General features: G+C 36.5%; 5 protein-coding genes across 12 annotated transcripts in view; 3 read left to right on the forward strand and 2 right to left on the reverse strand.

The window, feature by feature from the left end:
* Nadsyn (NAD synthetase) overlaps positions 1-3,782 on the reverse strand; it is a 29,444-nt gene extending 25,662 nt beyond the window's left edge. Inside the window, exon 1 of the mRNA XM_074109736.1 lies at positions 3,693-3,782. The gene's annotated coding sequence lies outside the window, so the exon portion shown is untranslated. The remainder of the gene's footprint in view (positions 1-3,692) is intronic.
* On the forward strand, positions 4-3,415 carry LOC141444331 (uncharacterized). 3 transcript variants are annotated; one of them, XM_074109870.1, is made up of 2 exons: positions 4-1,531; positions 2,660-3,415. In XM_074109870.1, exon 1 carries the CDS (start codon positions 791-793, stop codon positions 1,118-1,120), a length of 330 nt encoding a protein of 109 aa, XP_073965971.1. In that variant the 5' UTR covers positions 4-790; the 3' UTR covers positions 1,121-1,531; positions 2,660-3,415. The 3 variants fall into 3 exon arrangements, with proteins under 3 accessions (XP_073965971.1, XP_073965974.1, XP_073965981.1); XM_074109873.1 differs by having other exon boundaries at positions 4-1,446; XM_074109880.1 differs by having other exon boundaries at positions 4-1,441.
* A 369-nt stretch (positions 3,783-4,151) lies between the features above and the next one.
* Positions 4,152-6,910, reverse strand: LOC141444293 (uncharacterized). Of its 6 annotated transcripts, none has more exons than XM_074109824.1 (8): positions 6,491-6,910; positions 5,817-5,973; positions 5,578-5,667; positions 5,390-5,490; positions 5,183-5,294; positions 4,947-5,033; positions 4,578-4,676; positions 4,152-4,467 (listed from the first exon to the last, which is right to left on the reverse strand). In XM_074109824.1, exons 2-8 carry the CDS (start codon positions 5,853-5,855, stop codon positions 4,156-4,158), a joined length of 840 nt encoding a protein of 279 aa, XP_073965925.1. In that variant the 5' UTR covers positions 5,856-5,973; positions 6,491-6,910; the 3' UTR covers positions 4,152-4,155. The 6 variants fall into 6 exon arrangements, with proteins under 6 accessions (XP_073965925.1, XP_073965905.1, XP_073965895.1 ...); XM_074109804.1 differs by lacking the exon at positions 5,817-5,973 and adding an exon at positions 6,008-6,059; XM_074109794.1 differs by lacking the exons at positions 5,817-5,973; positions 6,491-6,910 and adding an exon at positions 6,008-6,152.
* Positions 6,911-10,523: 3,613 nt separating this feature from the next.
* Positions 10,524-11,070, forward strand: LOC141444352 (vacuolar ATPase assembly integral membrane protein VMA21 homolog). The gene is made up of 2 exons (XM_074109892.1): positions 10,524-10,718; positions 10,819-11,070. The coding sequence occupies exons 1-2, from the start codon at positions 10,698-10,700 to the stop codon at positions 11,068-11,070; spliced, it is 273 nt and encodes a 90-aa protein (XP_073965993.1). The 5' UTR covers positions 10,524-10,697.
* A 51-nt stretch (positions 11,071-11,121) lies between these two features.
* Positions 11,122-13,232, forward strand: LOC141444284 (piRNA biogenesis protein EXD1). The gene is made up of 3 exons (XM_074109783.1): positions 11,122-11,709; positions 12,016-12,132; positions 12,935-13,232. The coding sequence occupies exons 1-3, from the start codon at positions 11,122-11,124 to the stop codon at positions 13,175-13,177; spliced, it is 948 nt and encodes a 315-aa protein (XP_073965884.1). The 3' UTR covers positions 13,178-13,232.
* The last annotated feature ends 731 nt before the right edge of the window (positions 13,233-13,963 follow it).

Genomic DNA, 13,963 nt, shown 5'->3' on the forward strand with positions numbered 1-13,963 from the left:
GTTTCTTGCTTACATTGTTATCTCGTATGCCTGTCGTTTATGTAACTGTCACGAGTTAGTATATACTGCAGAGGGTGGGAAAAGTACGCCTCGTCCTTCAAAACTATACTCATCCACGAAATGACATTCCTACCGAGGCATGTATACTGCTTTTCTCCAAATATGCGAGGAAAGAAAACGAAAACATTATATTTATTCGAAACAATATGTTTATATAACAATCTACCTACCTACAATCTAAACAAAATTAACACTTTAATTCATACTTTCATACTAATAACATAGGCTACTTTTTATCCCGGAAAATGCACAGTTCCCGAGGGAACAGCGCGCGATAACCGAATTCCACGCGGGCGAAGCCGCGGGCAAAAGCTAGTAATAGTAATAAAAATAAACCTTACTCATAAAAGATGCTGCGCTACGAGTTAGGAGTTTTCATCACTACTTGTAGAACTCATTTTATTTTCTCTCATTTTAGTTTTTTTTTAATCTCGGTTTTTGTGCGTGATTATTGGACAATTGGCTGGCTGTTTGGTGAATTTTCGGTCTTGGATGAAATTAAAAGTAAAAAACCTGCACAATAATAAACACTTCCCGGACATGTCCGAGAAGTAATTCCACTTTTTTTTATTATCGCATCAAACGCATATAACGATGGACTTCCCGGTCGATTTTTCCAACATTAATGAGAACATTTCCGACCAAGTTGGAGAAAAAATGTTTTTTCTCAAACATGACATGAAATATTGACGTTGTTTTACAAGTAATAGGCCGGGAAGTATCGCGCTGCATGCAGGCGCTGCGGCTCGCCTGCCTGCGCGCGGTCACTCTAGCGGCCTGCAAAGAGATTTCATACAAATTTCCCGTCTTTTGTTTCAACGCGAGCTGCGGCACGGCGCGCGCCCGCCGCCATAGCATACTTGTTAGAGACAAAATGCTGCACCACCAGCACCACCGCCTGCAGCCGCCGCGCCAGCAGCCAGCGCGACACGAGCGCACACAACACGGTGACGAGACTAGCGTCCCGCCCAGTGGCGTAGCTACCGGAGGGCTAGACGGGGCGGTGCCCCGGGGCCCCCGAGCTCAGGGGGCCCCTCGGACTCTGACTTACAAACTATAAATGACAAATCTGGAGTACGTCGAATTCGGAACACGACGAATACGGAACAAACTACCTATTTTATATAATTTAGTTGGGGCCTTGTTTATTTTTGCCCCAGGGCCTTTGGTTACCTAGTTACGCCACTCGTCCCGCCAGCTTCATTTCTTGTTTTTTTTATTTTATTTCATGTCATGTTTGAAAAAAGCACTATACCTACAAGCCACGGCCGGAACGCGGGGTTGCCGGCCTCGCATCCGCATCCCTATCCGGCCTCGCTACGCACTACGCTCGGCTGTCTATCTCTGCTCGGCCGGCAACCCCCTACTTCCCGCCTCTACAGTAATGTACTATTTCTTTCTTTCTTTAATGGTGTGGTGACATGACTTGGAATAATTGTAATTTTAACTATGGGGCCAATCAGTGATCATGGTAGGGACCATTTTGGTTGTGTTCATATGACATGAATGTTTCTTGGTCTTACAAGTTGTATTCATAAAAACACCATGCACGACTTTTAGCTAAACATTACATTTATTTTCCTCCAAAAGAGATTACTTATTTTTTTTTTGGTTACACATTTTTCTATCTGATTTTAAAAGTACTCATACGATTTTAATGCGATTGATTTTAATTTCTGATTTTTAAATGGTGATCAACAGCGAAAATTACATGCAATTTAGGTTATGCAGTTACGCAATTACTTACCCCACTGATTAATTAATTACAATTCATGATAAGTATTGTTAAAAATCTAATCAATTTCTACTAGACCCACTGGATCCTGCACATTACAGGAAATCATTTTTTGGTTTCATGTAACTGCGACGTAAACACTATTTTCATCGCTTACTGAATTAAAAAAAAAAAGGATTTAAAATCATTTTCATCTATTTATTTATGTTTTTTTTTATTCACTAATCGTTTTTTGTTATTCTAGATTTGATATCATGGTTTTATTAAAATAGTTTTCTCATAGGAATTGTTATAGGTACTATAATATTTGTAATATTCTAGTTGTGTTAAGTAAATGAGAAATTTAAAAAAAAAACTATTCAAAAAAGGAAGCTCATAATTGCTGAGAATTATTTTACCTTGTTCTGCACCTACTTATCTCTATTTTTCTAATTTATCAAGACTGATTTATCTTTGTTAATTTAAGGCTTTTTTTGTATATTCTAGAATCATCAAGCCGATTACAAACTTGCTTCTATGTCTTAATGAGTGAAAATTTTAAGATACTGATTTAACCTGTGTAAAATTCCATGCGCCTTTGTGTATGCGGCGCGCGTAACAAATTGTTTGTAATTTACCAATTTACTAGTTTCGTTGACCTTGTAGCATAGGATACTTAAGCAAGATGACTCAAAAACCCTTGACCATGGGATTGGTTAAGACAGCTTCCAGACTAATGATTTCTGCTGCTGCTACAAACAAACATGTGCATCTAAATTATGACTCAATTAAGACAAACATAAAAGAATGTATGTTTATATACAATCCAGCAGCAAATGTGCTAATATTAAAGTAATTTAAACCAGCGTTTTCAAACTTTTTCAGGATGCGACCCCCCCTGGCCCCTGGCTCTGGCCTGAAAAAATATTTAGCGACCCCCTGCTTACTTCCATTTAGTGATTGGTATTAATTGTAGGTTAATAATACAAACATGAAATAATCGTACACAATAACGATGCGCCTGCGACTCCCTTAAGGCGTGTTAGTTCTTAGTACCTTCTACATGGGTTGGCGGACCTACCAACAGGAAACTAGATTGAATATTAACAGGTTCCCTTGCATTGTACCATGAGTCACGTGATTCAGAAATGTATTAAATGTTTTAATGTGATCAATTGTGTTAGTGACAGCCACATATATTCTAATCTTAATCTATCCGCTATCCTGACATGCTTGCTGCCCACTTGGATGGCTGGTTAGAGCAAGCAAACATGTAGAAGTAACTTATATCATTAAATTTACAAGAAGGTTAGAGGAAGACAGCAATATAATGTTGTATACTATTACAGATTTAGATAGAAATTAAGCATTTTGTAGAAGTGTTACAGAATACTGTATTCTGAATACATTACTCTAATTGTTTTGACTTTTATTACTTGCAAATAAGATAACATATTTACACACCAAATACAAATGTAATAATTACAGACTTAAATAAAATATTTATTTTTAAAACAACTGAAGTTGTAACCAGAGCATTTGCTGTGAGTAAAATAATTTAAACTAAGACAGTTATATTTATATTTTAGTAAAATAATGATTGTTCTTTCAAAATGACAAAGAAAGTTAAAGTAGAAACTTTGAAAGTATTTCAGTATATTTATTTCCATAACAATTTACATTGTGTCGGACAATATATTTTATATCTATAAAAATCAAACTATAAACATCAAAACAACAAAGAAGAGTTCACTGTTCCAATAAACCAAAATTAAAACCGAATAACAATTCTAATTTCATCAAGTTAGCAGTAGATAATAACCGCAAGTACTAATCAAATTCTAGGCTGGATTGTTAAGGTTATATTATAAACATAACGGTTTATAAGTAAACAACAAAAAAAAGCGTAATTACTTACAAGACTTCACGATCAGACTGCGTATGACGTATTTTAAAGGTTGCACTTTCAAAATTATGTTTACTCTTTATTTTCGTGTGTTCTTCCCATTGACTAAAATATAACTTTAAGTTATGAAACTAAAATAAATTCTTGCAAAAGAAATAAACTAGTACAGACAGTAGGATAACTATGACAGCTGGCAAGTGACAGTGACAGTTGGATAGATTTGACTACCAAACCTTGACCAAACCAAACAAAAACCAACCAAGATTTGGGTTCAGTTAATGTACGCTCGAGTGCTTATGGCAAAAAGTAAAATCGCGAAAAGTGAAACCATTATTTATTATAAATCTACCTATAACTGAATTGTATAAAACAGCGAGCGAGCACACGAGAGGTAGTACCTACACATTTAGGCAGTCTTGTACCATTTAAAACTGATAAAGTATCTGAATGAAATCTTTTCATTATTAAAGAACTTTTAACATAAATTAGTAAGCCAACTTGTTTGCGTTAGATTTGACGACGTCGAGCAAAAAGAAGAAGTTACCGGTGTTGCAGCGGAAAAAGCTAATATTCTTAGCTCGCCAGCTGCAGAAAACTGTAAAGCATTACTGACTCTTGCTCCGGTTGATGTAAACCCAGGAGTTTGAGGATCACCGGTGATTGGATTAAAGATGCTACAACGGGCTTTGGCTAACAAGCAAGAGGTCACGTTTGTATAGAATCGAACATTGTCAGCATCGAGCGTAATATTAACTCCAGTTCTTGCTTCTCGAGTGCATTGGGTAATCTAAAATCAAATAAATAATTACATTGTTGCTTAGACCGTACAGAAACCAGAATCGAAATAAAAGTAGGTATGTATTTGAAGAAAAATACCTCTTGAGCATGAATACTTACCAGGTTGATTGAATTAGTCCTTCTTAGACATCGTACAAAATCACAATAACCCATAAAGCAACCCGAAGGTTGAACGTTTAAAGCTGAAGACGATAAAGTCTGAAAAAAAATCGTATTGTATCAAGAAGTCGCACCCAAGATAGTTCAACGATACATGGATTGACACAAATCAAAATGACTTGAAGAAATTTGCTACATTTATTGTACGAACGAGCTACTAAAGCAAAGCCAACAAGACGAGATACGATACTTCGTCCTTCTCAGATACGTCTATATTAATAAATCGCTTTCTTTTTCTCTCATGCCATAATTTATCTCATTTCGTTGGCTTGGCTTAACCTATGTAGTAAGTATCAAGTTTAATCTCACCGCCAAAGCTGTAGCACAAGCAGCGTAAGTTGTGTTAACAAAATATTGAGTGGCACAGGTGCTCAACGCATTTAATTCTTGTGGACCCTAGAATGCAAAGATTTTTTTTAAATGTTAATAAATTTAGGGGTGCGTTAGTGCCCCTGCCAAATCGAGCAAAACGATAATGCCCGTTATTCGAAAATATAGGTACATATTAAAGAAATGTAGGTACATTTCTGCGAAAAAATACTTACTTCCGGCATAGAAGTAACACTGGAGAAACAAGTGATACACGCATCTCTCAATGTTACATTAGTTGGTTGAGCTGTACTGCATACAATGTTTAATAGATTTTGCAGTTGCGCCCTATATAACCAAGAGAAAATAAGTGTTTCAGTTAGTATGTACTTTAAATTTTAAGGTAAGCGTCGTGTACAAAAAATATGATTTTAAATATTTACCCATTCGAAGGACAAAGTGCGGCTAGTTTTTGATTTTTCCATTGTAAAATTTTATTTTTTACATCACTAAAGTCAAATATGCCACTAGAAGATGCTCCAATCTGTAAAAACAAAATTGTACAAGGAGAAAAAATTTCATAAAAAATAGTAGAAATTCAAATAAATGCGTGAACCAATAAAAATCTGACCTCGCTAAAATTTAAATGATTCTGTAGCTTCCATTGCAATATATTGTTCTTGATTTCATTTATATCAACAAATGTGCCGCTTAATTCAATCTGTCAGATAAACAGAAAAGACTTTTGTGAAAATTCTTAACAAAAATAAATTTGATTTCTTAAATACAAAGTAAAAGGCAAAAAAACTATACTAGATATAATATCTATTCTCTATTAAAATTAGCAGTTTTAAACAAAATATTACTTACAAAAAATATTAAACTCCAATAGTAGTGACTTATTTTCATTTTAAAATGCTTTATGTTGAGTGCAGTAGTGTTAACGTGTCACATGTTCAGTAACATTAACGAAAGTGAATAAAGCATTTTATTTCACAGGAAATTATGTGTAGCTCTATTGTAGGTGCTAAATTGTTAATTATGATCATAAGTATACATACTGATACAATAACACGTTCCAAGCTGTTGCCCGCGGCCATTCCGTAGAACTAACTACATATTTCGAATGAAAGCTTCAGATATTTTTTTTTTTCAGAACAAAGTAAGTACCTAATTATGGGCTCTTCTTACTGAGAATCACGAGCGCTATGGATTCTGATGAAGACAAAAAGTGTTTTCATACAGTTTATTATGGGTCGTTACGAAATAAATTAACACATCAAAATTGTATGGAAAATTCGAGTCATTTTCTTTCTTCGTCGATTTTTTTTTCAGAACAAGGTACCTAATTATGGGCTCTTCTTACTGAGAATCACGAGCGCTATGGATTAGGATAAAGAAAAAAAAGTGTTTTCATACAGTTTATTATGGGTCGTTACGAAATAAATGAACACATCAAAATTGTATGGAAAATTCGAGTCATTTTCTTTCTTCGTGAAAATAAATAGTGCTGGTGATTGTGATTCTTGTAATATATTATGCACCGTATACTTGGATGATGTGTCTAATTAAAATAGTGTGCGGGTTTAATTTTCTAGAGCCCATGATTTTGTTTGCAGAAAATCCCTATTTCACTTCTAGTTCTCATGCTGGTAAACTTCGTATTAATGCTGCATTTAGTGATTTAGGCGACATAAAATGTCTTTTGAAAGTCTAGTGCATAAAGTAAAAAATTTCCTCTAAGATCAAGGCAATCAACTGCCACAAACAAAAAGTTTCTTTATATTTTTTATAATCTAAAAAATCAATGCCTCGGGATGGCGGGACGATCTGGACACGTACGCAAATTACTGGCCTGACATTGCGTCAGAACGAGAGTTGTGGAGATCAAGAGGGGAGGCTTTTGCCCAGCAGTGGGACACTATTCAGGCTACTTAAAAAAAAAACAATCAAAATAAATCAATAAAACTAAAAATTTATAATTATACATATAGCAAACAATGCATGAAAAATAAAAGGTAAGTATCTAGTAAGTGAACAATTGTTTCCACTGTTACTATTTCATCTCGCAATCAAAATAAAAGCAGAGTAAAAAACTCATTTTCCCCGGCACCAGCTCGGGTGACTATACAATTTCGGGTAAACTGGCTCGTTTTACTCTCTTGTTGTAAGTACAATCTACTATTTTTTGAGATAAAATTACTACATTTATCATGATCTAACTATGCTCGGTAATTGCGAAATCAGAAAAATATGTCTCCATCCATTGACTTTAGTGCAATTGCCAAGTCAATCTATTTATTTAAAACATAAAAGATTTTTAATATTGATAATGGTCACTATAAGATGTTGTTAGGTTTATAATAACAATTATTGGCTTTCGATTATCTTGCCGTCATTTATCAAGTTGGGAATGTTAAGGCGGTATATTATATTCATACCGGGTTGATATTGCGTGACCGGAATCTACCGCACTGTTATTTCGAAGCCGTCTGCAGGGCTACTCCGAAACTCGAAACTCGAAGTTAGTGTCGTGCGGTCCCTCTCGCTCTCGTATTAAATAGAATAAGTGTCAGAGGGACCGCACGACACGAACGAACTTCGAGTTTCGGAGTAGCCCTGCTGGGCCTCTCTGGGCTTCCAAATATCAAGTCGGTATTATTCGGCTGGTAACCACAGACTACTCAGACTCAGAGATCTAACATTCAGACGGGTAACTTCCATAGGTAAAAAACCGCCATACGAATATCTCTTATAGATTTTGACAGTTACTTTTTTTTAATTCTTGGGGCTGTGCTGTGACATCGTCTGTTATGCCAAAAAAGGTAAGTGGCTTCATATTCGGTACATTCATTTTTTAATTTATTTAAAAATCCGGGACAAAAAGAAAACATTATTATTTTTGTTTTTTTTTTATTTCTTAATCTCGTTTTACATTTTTTTCGCTCGCTTGCATAACCTTATTTTGAAGACGATTTGCTTCTGTGCCTGTTAGGATTTTATTTATTGTTGCGCCAGATAATTGCAATGTTAGGTTGAAGAAGTAGTTCGCAATCTCTCGCAATTTAAACACTAACCATTTATTGAGTTCTGTCTCGGATTTTGGAAACCTATACAAATGGACGCCCTTTCGCCTACTATCACAACTCACATTTAACTCACAACACAGCACTTATTGTAGATGATGGCAAACTATTATTACACCTTCAAACGTTGAGATGATAAGCTACGGAAATAATTAAATAATTATTATTAATCAACGGCACAGTACAGAGATATTAATGAACTTTTTTTTATGGCTTTCACCCTTGCTTTTTTAGCAAGATGTATTTTGCCAATGTCGATGGGGAGACATTACACGCATGCGGAGACTGTTCGGTTTATATAATTTTGATTTTTGGGGGAGGAACAGTCAGGAAACCTAAAACAAATAACATATGGTTATGGACGGTACACTGACAATAACAAGATGAAACGATTTTTTTTTTAACAGAAGGGAATGGCAGACAGTTAACCATGCTAACATAAAAGGATAAAGTGAAGAGGAAGTATGAAATATATAATATTAAGCATGCTACAGTTGCTAAAATTTAATGGTGTGGCACTGCATAAATTTTATCAATATTTTTAAAAGAGGAGAATCTAGTATAGAAAGACGTGACAGAAAATTCATAGGGTGCGGAACATCCTTCGGCAATCCATCGTAAAGGGAATAAGTACCAAAATTGATAAAAAAAAATTGATCCAGTTGGGTACATTAAGACCGCATTCGCAAAATCCCGTACTCTAATTTTTGATAAAAACACCTGAGTGCAGACATGACCTAGACGGAGTCGACAGATAGTAGAAGTGACCCATTTACTAGCAGAGCGGAAGTGATATAACCAAGGTTTACGTGGAATTAATGGTTGAATGTTCCCGTAGTGTCGGCCTTTCTGGTGTCTGAAGAGGTTCTACATGTTCTGCCAGGAAATCCTTAAATCAGTTCAAGCGGACATCATTAGGTCTGATGGTAAGATAGTCTTAAAGTCCTGACAACCAATTGTGATGGCCTCTTTTGCCCACATGTCCGCTCTTTCATTTCCCACTATGCCACAATGGACCGGAATCCATGCAAGAGTAACTTCTAGTCCTTTTTTTCATATCGGTTTAAAGCCTCTTTGATTTTCAAAATTATTGGAGTTTAGTTTTCATTTTGAAATGGTTGAAACTATTGTTTGTAGGCAGCTTTTAGCATCAGAAAAAATTAGGATTTTAGGAACACTGTGTGATTCCGAGAATTCAACAGCCTCCAATATTGCGATGGATTCCCCAGTGAAAACAGATGACTGAACTGGGCCTGTTTGAGTCAAAGCAATTTGGTATTTGGGAATCGATACTGCTGAGCCTACAAATCCATTGGGATCTATTTTAGAGGCATCTGTAAAGATGTGTAGCCAATCCTGCCATTTTTTTTAATCAAATATGTTGTTGGCCGCTGGACTATCCTTGTCAATGCTAAAATCAAGGATACTTTGGGAGAATATATCAAAGACTCATAATCTACCTCAAATATGGTTCATGTAGGTGGTATATAGCGGGGACGAAAGGTTTTTTAATTTGGAATACGACACAATGTATCTTGGCGTTTCATTATGTGTCCAATATGTGTTTTCAGACACTTCCAGGGAGAGAGCCTCTAGTCGGGGTATAAGAGGATGGTTGGATACGGAACATGCTCTAAAAAGGAAACGGTCTGCTAAGTACTGTCTACGGAGGGAGAGAGGAGGGTCCAAGCATTACACTTGCATTGCATTTTTGGGTGAGGATTTCATTGCTCCAGAGCAATACGTAGACACTTAGCGTGTATCAGGTCCAATTTTTAAAGTGCATTTTTATTGCAGGGTTCCACCACGAGTGAAGCATAGTCGATCTGGCTACGGATTATTGCATTATATAAAAGTTTTTGGCAGTATGGGTGAGCGCCCCACCAGACTCCAGGAAGAGCCCGGAGAACATTAATGCCCTTTTCGCATTTTCCGGTTATGTGCTCCAAATGGGGTACACCAGTCATTTTGGAATCCAGAAAAACACCAAGGAATTTAACAGAGTCCTTGCAGGGAATAACCTGATACTCATAATTAATATCTATGTTCGGGATGGATCTTTTACGCGAGAAAGCTACAGTACATAGTAGGGATAGTACTAAGCTTTGGGGAAGTCCCTGCCATAGGGGAAGAGGAGTGTAGAAGCTATTGCCAGTTCGGATTTTAATTATTCTTCCCATAAACAACTTGCAGATAAAATGTACTATCCTCACAGGAATACTCAGCTGCAGCATTTGTGCTCTGAGCATAGGAAGAAGGACATTGTCGTAGGCAGCAGAGACATTATAGTCTAATGACCGAAACTAATGAACGTTGTCGTTGGCATTGACAAGGACAACTATGACAAGTGACAAGAATGAGGCGTGGAAGCTGTCATTTTCTATAATCGACCCGTCAGAGACATTGCGAGTATTTTTCTATGAAGACAACCGGCCGTGGTCGCTACCGGACGTTTATAAGAGTGACTGAATCTTACTTTTCATTGATTTAATTATCACTGTCAGATTTAGATTTATGTTGCCTACATTGACAAGTCATTCTTTCATTGCATTTTGTCTCGCTCGCCGATTGTCGGATAAGAAATTGCATTGAATTGATGAATTCTATCTAATAAGAATTAAGCTTACCCAGATTTTCTTCTTTTTATTTATTTTTGGTTCCTATCATGATTGAAGGTCGCGCCAATGTAAGTACACGAGTAATATTATTTATATTGACGTTCATTCTACTTTTCATTCATGTTTCAAGTTGTTTCTTTAGTACCCTCATAACCTATTATTTTTCAGGAATTACCTGATTTTCAAGTGTTTCGGACGGTAATTAAATACTGTCTGATCATTATCATCGTGCCGATTATTTCATTCTTCACTTCGAAGATTGTACTTTTCGATGGCTTGCTTCGATTAGACGTAACTACGAGCAGTGTTTACTCCGCGGTTGTCGCCGTGTTAGTTCTGCATGTAACCCTCGGTCTTTACATCTACAAGGCTTACGGCGAAGCAGAGGTGGCGCCATCGAAGCCGTTGAAGAAAGATTAAAATTATCATACTCTTATTTTTTGCATCACTCACATATCAAACATTTTCAAAATGGACAACCTGTACATGAAAGGAGAGTTATTACAAGTTCACACTAAGAACTGTGAAGTGTTTGAAGGCCTTTTCTACAGTATCACTAGTGACAAGTCTAAGATATCTTTGTATAATGTCAAGGAGTTGTCTCAAGGCTGTGAGAATGGTGGTATTACCCATTACTATAATTCCGAAGTCAGTAACATTGTGAAACTACAAAAACCTGATGTGAAAAGTAATTTAAAGATCTCTGAGAAGGAATGTGAAGTGATTGTAAACATTTCCAAGAAGTACATCTTCATAAATCAAGTAGATAATAGTTTCCATGAGGCTTTAGAGGATTTGAATCAGTATAGCTTCATCAGCATTAGCTGTGATGGTGCTTCAATGGGTCGCAAATGTAAGATGCCATTTCTTGTGATGGCAACTCCGCAACAGATATACATTTTCGACATAGAAGTCATGCAATATCATGCATTTGATGGAGGACTAAAGAAAATTCTAGAGAGTGAACACCCAAAAAAGATAGTTCATGATTGCAGAAAGTTATCCGACTGTTTGTATCATAAACACAATGTCAAGCTGACATCTGTCTTCGATACCCAGGTTAGTACTGTTATGATGTACGCTTACTAATACTATAGATGCTAAACTTTGTGAGGATATGTGAATGTTTGTTATTCTTTTATTCAAAGTGTGTAAAAATTAAAATATTAACTTTTTTGTTATATATAAAACAGCACCAAATTATGGACTTATCCAATGCGCCTGGTTGATTTAGGTCAATTCTGTTGATGCTTATCTGTATTTATACCTGCTGAAGGTTAAAAATATATGTAGCTTATCGGCATACAAAATATTTAATTACATACCATTGTATCTCAATAATAATTTGTCAATGTTGTTTTACAGGTTGGAGATCTTATCATTCAAAGAAACAAGCAAGGTCGCTTACCAGAGACACTTAAATCTTTGTCTCAATGTCTTAATACTTACCTAGGCCTGCAAACAAACACTATAGAGGAAAAGGCAAGTTATATTCTATAGATATCTATAAAAAGAGTTAGAATGAGTGACTAAAGACGGGTACTCACTAGCGAGTTGTAACTGTAACTGTTGCATGTTACAGTTACCATAAATCATAATGCATACGTAGTTCACGAGCAGAACACGCTGTGCTTGCAGCGAGCCGATGACGGCCAGGTACTCATTCCATAAGAGAAGATTGTTTCACGCATACACACTCGTAAAATATATGTTCGGTTACAGTTACATCTCGCTAGTGAGTATGCCTTTACACATCACCTAAACCAGTGGAGTTGGGCCTGAAGTTCCATAAACAAATTTCTTGAAGTTCATAGATGCAAGAAGGGACTTGTTTAAATTCCTATGGGATAGGGAACTTACCTATCTTTTCACAGTTAATTTTGTATGTAGTATACCAGAAGATAGACACAAACTCCCATAAACAGAACAACATAACCTTGCCATAATTTGGGCTTGTTAGAACAATCTTTTCTTCTTGTATTTTGATAAATTATCTTCAGTTGACCAGGAAGCATGTGTTAGTTTTTTTAACAATTTTTTTTTCTATGTTGGCAGTAATAGGCATAAGCTATTAAAAAAAAAACAGACTAAGGGGCTGTTTCACCATCCATTGATTAGTGTTAACTGGCGGTTAGGTGTGATGCCGTCTCTATTTGTTTTGTACAAATAGACGGAGACGGCATCACATTTAACCGTCGGTTAACGCTAATCAATGGATGGTGAAACAGCCCCTAATACTTGTTTCATAGAAACTGGGTTACTTATCCATGACCTTATGTTTCAGCTTGACATAATCCAGTGCACAAAGAGGCCATTGTCAACATCAATAAAACAAACACTGGCTAAGAATATAGCCTTCATTCATCGTCTGTCAGAAATAATCAATGAAGAGATGATGCTACCCTTCGTAAGAGGTGTAGAGTGCTTTGTAGAAAACCTCCGGTCCAGTGATGATTTCAAAGCCTGGGAACTATGCGGCAAACATCACCAGCTGCCAAAGGATTTTAAGAGTGCAATCGAGTATTAATTTATCTGTAAGAACAACACATTCCTGTGACAAATAAAATGTAGTTGTAGGCTTATGTTTTGTTTTCCTACACCTATAAATCCTTTCCTTATTTATTTGCATTTTTGTCATCCAAAGGCCTTTTTCACATGGAGTCGGCACCATTGCAAAAAAAAACCCTCCGAGCAGTTGGGTAAATGTTTGCTTCTTATGTCCAAGAATTTATGTGTGTGTTTGTACACAATCACCATTGGAAAAGGCAATTGTTAAATCATGTAGAGTGAATGTGCTTCAAGATTTACAGCACCACCACTCCAAATGTAATGGTGTATTTTGTTCATGTTCTTTACTTGCAGTTGATAGATGGTTTGGTAAGCAGTATAACTAACGGGCCGTAGTTCCCACGCGGGCCCAGTGCGGATTGGAAACTTCACACACACCATTGAATTGCTTCGCAGGTTTGTGCAGGTTTCCTCACGAAGTTTTCCTTCACCGTAAAGCTCGTGGTAAATTTCAAATGTAATTCCGCACATGAATTTCGAAAAACTCAGAGCCGAGGCTTGAACCCACGATCCTGTCCTTCAGAGGCGATAGGTCAAACCACTAGGCCACCACGGCAACCATTCATTTTGAGAGGAGGCCTGTGCCCAGCAGTGGGACGTATATAGGCTGCGACGATGATGATGATAACTAAGGGACTTGAGTTTTAAAGATATATTTATAAACTATCATAAGCCGCTATAATTATCAAAATAGCTTGATGTAACTGTGATTGCTGAATGCCAGTGTCTGATTAGCTTTTTCCAA

This window comes from Choristoneura fumiferana, chromosome 2, assembly GCF_025370935.1.
Source record: "Choristoneura fumiferana chromosome 2, NRCan_CFum_1, whole genome shotgun sequence".
NCBI lineage: Eukaryota > Metazoa > Arthropoda > Insecta > Lepidoptera > Tortricidae > Choristoneura > Choristoneura fumiferana.

Coding starts and splice junctions, on each gene's coding strand:
- LOC141444331 (XM_074109870.1), top strand. CDS start 791: ATGCAGGCGCTGCGGCTCGCCTGCCTGCGCGCGGTCACTCTAGCGGCC.
- LOC141444352 (XM_074109892.1), top strand. CDS start 10,698: ATGATTGAAGGTCGCGCCAAT. Junction 10,719..10,818: donor TGATTGAAGGTCGCGCCAAT/GTAAGTACACGA, acceptor ATTATTTTTCAG/GAATTACCTGATTTTCAAGT.
- LOC141444284 (XM_074109783.1), top strand. CDS start 11,122: ATGGACAACCTGTACATGAAAGGAGAGTTATTACAAGTTCACACTAAG. Junction 11,710..12,015: donor CATCTGTCTTCGATACCCAG/GTTAGTACTGTT, acceptor GTTGTTTTACAG/GTTGGAGATCTTATCATTCA. Junction 12,133..12,934: donor CAAACACTATAGAGGAAAAG/GCAAGTTATATT, acceptor CTTATGTTTCAG/CTTGACATAATCCAGTGCAC.
- LOC141444293 (XM_074109824.1), bottom strand. CDS start 5,855: ATGAAAATAAGTCACTACTATTGGAGTTTAATATTTTTT. Junction 5,034..5,182: donor GTGTTACTTCTATGCCGGAA/GTAAGTATTTTT, acceptor TTTGCATTCTAG/GGTCCACAAGAATTAAATGC. Junction 4,677..4,946: donor CTTGTGCTACAGCTTTGGCG/GTGAGATTAAAC, acceptor ATTTTTTTTCAG/ACTTTATCGTCTTCAGCTTT.